This window comes from Camelus bactrianus, chromosome 2, assembly GCF_048773025.1.
Source record: "Camelus bactrianus isolate YW-2024 breed Bactrian camel chromosome 2, ASM4877302v1, whole genome shotgun sequence".
Lineage (NCBI taxonomy): Eukaryota > Metazoa > Chordata > Mammalia > Artiodactyla > Camelidae > Camelus > Camelus bactrianus.
In genome coordinates this window covers 81,709,133-81,715,963 of record NC_133540.1, presented here as the reverse complement: position 1 = coordinate 81,715,963, position 6,831 = coordinate 81,709,133, and the positions used below count along the sequence as shown (strand labels likewise).

The 6,831-nt window shown below is 38.3% G+C and overlaps 1 protein-coding gene across 5 annotated transcripts in view; it reads left to right on the top strand.

Moving 5' to 3' along the window:
* Window positions 1-2,196: 2,196 nt before the first annotated feature.
* The window catches only part of CENPC (centromere protein C), a 62,702-nt gene continuing 58,067 nt past the window's right edge, over window positions 2,197-6,831 (top strand). For 3 of the 5 annotated variants that reach the window (XR_012499752.1, XR_012499756.1, XM_045504684.2), the window contains exon 1: window positions 2,198-2,459. Coding sequence is in view for 3 of the 5 variants with exons in the window: in XM_045504684.2 (XP_045360640.1) it covers window positions 2,442-2,459 (18 nt within the window). In the remaining 2 variants the exon portion in view is untranslated. Of the gene's footprint in view, window positions 2,460-6,831 lie in introns of all 5 variants that reach the window. The other 2 variants (XM_045504683.2, XM_010967538.3) reach the window with 2 other exon arrangements.

Below are 6,831 nucleotides of genomic sequence, written 5' to 3'. Positions count from 1 at the left end.
AGTGGTAGAGTGTATGCTTGGCATTCATGAGGTCCTGGGTTCAATCCCCGGTGCCTTTGTTAAGGGAAAAAAATTACCAAATGTGAGACAGAATTATGTAATGTAGTCTTGTTGGCAAAATTTCTGCTAGACCAAGTTAAAAAAGCTCTATAATAATTTCAATAGCATGATCGATTGAAATCTTGGTATGTTCAAGGCATTTCAACTAGATCTAAAAAGGAATTAATCCATATCTCAACAGCTTTAACATTATTCCCATTTCACAGACAAGAGAATTGAGAAATATATAGTTTAATTAACTTGCGCATGATGGCAGAATTAGTGGATTAGAGTGGAACCCGGACTTATCTGATTTCAGAGTTAATTTTTAACCCCTCTTCCCTACCAAAAAAGGGTCTTAGCAGGTGATAACATTTATTAAAGCATTACAAGTTTTAAACATTTATTAGCTCAACTCTTGATTAATGAATGTATTCAATAAGTAATGTATTTTTTATTACATAGTTATTGACTATATTCCCCACACTGTGTATTTCATACCTGTGACTGATTTATTTTGCAACTGGAAGTTTGTAACTCTTAATCTCCCTCACCTATTTCTCTCCTCCTCTCATACCCCTACCCTCTGGCAACCACCTGTTTGTTCTCTGTATCTATAACCATCTCTGTTTTGTTAAGTTTGTTCATTTTTTTTTTAGATTTCACATATAAGTAAAATCATGTAGTATTTGTCTTTCTCTGTCTGACTTATTTCATGTAGTGAATACTCTCTAGGTTCCTCCATGTTGTCACAAACAGCAGGATTTCATTCTTTTTATGGTAGAATAATACTTTATTGTATATATATATATCCCACATCTTCATTCATCTGTCAATAGGCACTTAAGTTGCTTCTATATCTTGGCCATTGTAAATATACTACTCTGAATATTGGGGAGCGTGAATCTTTTTGAATTAGTGTTTTTGTTTTCCTTGGATAAATACCCAGGCGTGGAATTGATGGATCATATGGTAGTTTTATTTTTAATTTTTTTGTGGAATCTCCATACTGTTTTCCATGGTGGCTGCACCAGTTTACATTCCCACCAACAGTACACAAGGGTTCACTTTTCTCCACATCTTTGCCAACATTTGTTATTTGTTGGTGACATCTGCTTGTGGTTTTGATTTACATTTACCTGTTGATTAATGATGTTGAACATATTTTCATGTGCCTGTTAGCCATCTGTATATCTTCTTTGGAAAAATGTCTATTCAGATCCTCTACTCATTTTTTAACCGGGTTGTTTGCCTTTTGGAAGTTGCATTGTGTGAGTTCTTTGTACATTTTGGATATTTACCCCTTATCACATATATCACTTCTATTCAGCAGGTGGCCTTTTCATCTAGATGATAATTTCCTTCACTGTGCAAAAGCTTTTTAGCTTGACATAGTCCCATTTGTTTATTTTTGCTTTTGTTTCCTTTGTCTGAGATGGTAATGTATTTTCTGATGAAAATTCCCTTGCAATTTTTCATTAAATCATTAAAAAAATAGGACATAGTTTCACAGAATCATAAAATGGTGAGGTCAAGTCTTCAGAGCCTCTAACTTAACTTTCCCATTATGTCATTAAGGAAACAGCCAGAAGCGTGCCACAGCTTGTCCTAGATGACATAGCTAGTCCAGTGAGCAGGTTTCAAAACTCCCGATTTACGACTCCTTTCAGGACATCATACTTAATTGGTTACTTACATAGAGTAATTTTGTTCCCAATACCTCAAGAAAATATTATCCACATATTTGAAAAAAGAATACATCATCCATCTTCATTATTATTATTATTATTATACCATTATTGCTTTCAGAGATGATACATAAAAGGGCTGGGTGTGACTGACAAGGCTTCACAGTGAAATATTTCTCTTCAAACGACTTCTGCAATTTGTACCTCTTAGCCTTCCAAGTTTGACTTTTCACTATATGATAGAATTGTCGAGAAGTTTTACACCTCCACATGAAGGGCAGAGTCCGAGTGGAAAAGGGGAAGGGGGAAGAGGAGGAGGTGACGAAGGCGCGACAGGAGGATGAGGGTAGGACTACGAGATGATGGGCGGGGCTACTGGAAGAATGAAGGGCGGAGTTACGTAAGGCCGTCCTGAGGGAGAGTACAAGTGAGGGGGAGGGCCCGTAACGGCTTTCTGCGTCTGGAGGCGTACGACCCGCTTTGCGCATGTGCAGCTGGTTTTAAACTGCGTAGGGCGCGGTGCGCGGGTCGGCGCGCTCGCCGCGTCGTAGCTCCTGAGTTCCCGGTACCTCCCGCCCGCTCTCGCCTCAGGGCGCTGCTGGGCTCCCACTTTGGCTGCTACCCGAGTGGCTGGGTCCTTACCGGGCTGCTTGGAGCTACGGACCGTGTGGACTTCCGCCCCAACCACCTCCGCGGGCACTGCCGGGCCCGAACATGGCTGCCTGGGGTCTGGTAAGTGCAGGCCCGGCGCCCGCGCTGAGGCGGGGAAGAATGAAGCGTTAACAGGTGTTGTGGCTTGTGGGGGGTTTCACTGGGACAGCCGCGCCAATTATTTGAAGTGGGAGTGATCGTGTGCGGATTGCCAGAGTTAATTTACTTGTATTGTTTCCTCAAGGCGTCTTGTAGTCCCGGGTGTGACGGCATCTTTCTCTTGTGGTTTCTACTTTTTTGCCTAACTCCATTTCCCAGTCCTCCATAGAAGTTTCTGGCCAGAGAAGTATTGAAACGCCTTGAAAATGTGCCTTTGCTTCAGACTTGTTTGTCTGGAGAGGCGGACATCTGCTATTGACAGATAAAGTTTTCTGAAAGGCAGCTGCAACTTAAAAGTGCCAGCTGTGAATGGCTGAAGGGGGCGGGAACTCATTTTTTGTTTGCATGTTTCTGGACTCCCTTGGTACTCACTATTCTGTATTTCAGACTTCGTTTGTAGTTACTGTATTTTATACAACTGATTAACTTGTATTTTCTACTTTATCATTCCTTTTAAGAAAATTCAGTATCGATTAACTCGCATTTGTAATAGAGATATGTATGTGTGCTTCTATGCATAGAGGCCTGTATTATGGACTAAGAATATTGCCTGCCATTTCGGTAAACATTTCGTAGTGCCCACCTTCAAACCACCCGCAACTGCAGCTGCCCGCCTCGGTGTCATGTGCCTGAGGGGAAGTCAGAACAGAGAAAAACAGGATAATGGACCTAGATAGATAAGATACTTATTTGAGGAATAATTTCAATGAGTCCAGACTCTTGCAGCTTCCCATATTAGGGAAACACTAAAATAATGAACTTGAGGTGTCCGTTTTTTATAATCAGCAGTAATCTTTTGATGTTTGACTATCTGTCCCCCCACCCCCGTCCCCCAAAAAACTCCTGTATGTCCTGACTCCTCCCTTACCTCTTTGGAACCATTCCTCAGTTATCTGAGAGACCTTAGATACGGCCTATAGTTCTCAGTAAGGTCCCCAAGTAAAACTTAACTTGCAGATATTAACTTGTGCATTTTTTTTTCAGTTAACCATTATATATAATGTAAACAATGTACGTGCTTATGGTAAAAAGTATTCTCTATACCACCCTTTGATACTGTTGATTGAGGAAAAAAATGATGGATCATATGGTAAGAGTATGTTTACTTTTGTGATAAGCCATGAAAGTGTCTTCCAAAGTGGCTGTGCCATTTTGCATTGCAATATGAGTGAGAATTTCCATTGTTCCACATTTGGAGTTGTTCTTCTAGATTTTGGTCATTTTTATAGGTGTTTAATGGTATCTCATTTTAATTTGCATTTCCCTTTGACATGTGTGGAACATCTTTTCAAATGCTTATTTGCCATCTGTACATCTTCTTAGGTGAGGTGTCTGTTAAGGTCTTATTTTTTAATTGGGTTGTTTTCTTATTATTGAGTTTTAAGAGTTCTCTGTATATTTTGGATAACAGTCCTTATCAGATTTGCCTTTTGTAAATGTTTTCTCCCAGCCTGTGTTCTGTGGCTTGTCTTCTCATTCTTTCTCTCTTTCTTTAATACCATGATCAGTATTTTATTTGTATCAGTGTTGACATTCATTTAAAATCTGTGATCAATAATCATAATATCAATGATATTATTAACAGTTTATTTTCTCACTGTGGTCTCTGCCTTTCTGTTAACGAATTTCTCCTACTTCTAGGATGATGTCCTTCAGAATGTGGGAAGCTTAGACTGGTTGAAGCTTGTCGTAGTTCTCGCGCTAAACTGCTTTTCCTGCTTTCCATGCCTCCCGTCAGCCTTCTGTAATCATTGCCCTTGTCTCCCTCTTTCAAAGTTCTCTTTCCTTCTCTGTGTAATGGGCTTCCTAGGGGACTGCACTTAGATTCTGAGACTGAGGAAGAAAGAGATAGACAAAACGGAACTTGGAAGAGCAGCTGCTGGTCCATCCTGCTGTCTTCTCATTCTTTTGACCATAGGTTTGCTTTTAAAATGTCTATCATAAACTTAGAACTGCTTTGAGCCTTTTAGTTCTAATATCTGACTTTGTGTCATAATTCGTTTAAAAGATGAGGGGAGAGAGGAGTTGAGAGATTATCCTCACTCAGTCCTGGACTTCCGTGGTTTCTAACCTGGTGTGATTTTGTCCTGTAGGAGACATTTGGAGATGTCTGCAAAAATTTCTGGTTGTCTTGAGAGGGCATAGATGAGGGGGTGCTAAGAGCACCTAATGAGTGGAGGCCAGGGATGCCGCTAAACATTCTAAAATGCACAGGGCAGGCCCTCACAACAAAAGTTATCCAGCCCAAAATGTCAGTGGTGCTGGGATTAAGAAGCTCTGCTGTGTTGTGTATTACTTTCTTTGAGAAACATAATCTCGCAGTGAATGGAAGAAACTAAAATTGAAATTGAATGAAAAATGAGTTGAAGTAGCAGTTTTTGAATGTGTATTTTGAAAATTAAAATTTTCTCTATTCTAACTTTTAATTTAGAATTAAGAGACCTCGTTTGTCTTGTTCACCACTTGTTTTCTAGCAAGCCTAAATAACATTTAGCGGTGCTCGATTTGTATTTGCTGAATGAATGAGCTATCTTAGCCTTAAAATTTTTCTATTTAAAAGAGGAACAGAATACTTTACAGGGGTTATTTAATATTCAGAAACATTCATTGTACAAATTTGATTCTTTCAATTTATTGTGTGAAAATAGAAGGGAGACCTTAAATTAGCCCTTGGAAGGTAGTTAACCAACATTCTCAGGGGTTTACTTAAGTATTTCAGAACGCTGAGTACTGATGAGAGACCTTAGTGCTTCAGTTAAGTTTCCATCAAATGACTTGTGATGAAAAGCAATCTTGTTAGATGTTTTTGTTCCTTAGTTTGCTACCTATAAAATAGACGTAATCTTTTGCTCCTTAGATACCTCCTGAAGATAGAGGCTATGTGAAACACTCTCACCTTCTTTAAAGAAAGACATTTTTATCTCAAAAGTTTTTGGTCTTATGTATTTGGCATGTCAAAAAGATAACAAAAAATGGTGTTTATGTGATATACAATGCACTAGGCAAGGCTCTGGGAAGACTGTAAACTAGCTTAAGACACAATCTCTGCTCTCGAAATTTCTTAAAATGTAGTAGAGGTCTTCAGCTTCCAGGATAATTCAATCCAAAAACCGTTAGGTGGGGCCAAGCAAGGTAGCAGTCCCTATGGATGGGAAGCTACTGTGACCCAGAGGAGTGTGTAGGAGCCTTAGTTGAGTCAGAAGGGTGGCCCAGCTCAGGATGTTAGAGCATGAGTAGGGTAAAGAGAATGTCTACATGAGATGGGGTCATTTATATTCCATTGGGCCAAGTAAAAGTGAAGCTTACTAAGCATTTTGTGATAATAATATACTTACTTTTAAAAGCATACTATTCATCTATTACTGTCCAATTTTCAAATAGAAAATTTAACTTTGTAGATTTTACAATTAGACTATAGGACCCAGAGTATCACAGTATTACTCTCCATCTGTAATTTCAGCATGTCTGTGTTTTTTATTTTTCCTGTTGTTTCCATTGATGGGGACTGCTTCTTTACTGGGGTTACCTATTTTCTCTTTTTTGAAACATTCTAGCATCTTTTTATACTCAATTTTTCTAATATTTCACTCATATTCCTAAGTATGGATCTTCTTGAATTTTCATTATACTGACCACTTATGTCCTACAGATTTGGGGAATTTGATTGTATATCTTTTAGATTTTTATCTCTTGCCTTTTTGTTCTGTCTGGAATAACTATTGGTCAGAAGTTGGACTCTCTGATTTCTTAGATCTTTGTTTTATTTTCCTCCCATTTTCCATCTCTTTGACTTTTGTTCTGTTTTTTTTTTCTCTCTAGAAGTATCCTTAGCTGTTTCATAATTACTGCATTATTTTAGGTAATCATGTTTTTAATTATTAAGAATTTTTCTCACTCTCTGTCTTGTGCTTATAGTATACCATTTCTGATTTGTGAGCCCATTATTACCTCAAATCTCTCTTGAAGGTGCTAATTAGCATTTTCTTTTTTGTGTGTGTTTTCTTTTTTTTTTTTTTTGGAATTATCTTCCTCATCCTTGCTATTAGTTTCCTCTTGGGCCTTTTTCTTTTTCATTTTTTAAAATTTATATCTTGATCTTCCTCTTTTATTTTAGAAACTTAGTGTCTGGTTATCCATAGATGCTGGTAATGTTTAAAACTGCGACAATGGAATACTGTTTTTGAGCTCTGCATTTATGGGGATAGGGAAAGTGGGGGGAGGGCATCTACTGTTCTCAGAAAATATAAATTTTCTTTGAATTGCTCTGTTTTTATTTCCTGTCTCTTTAGCTCCT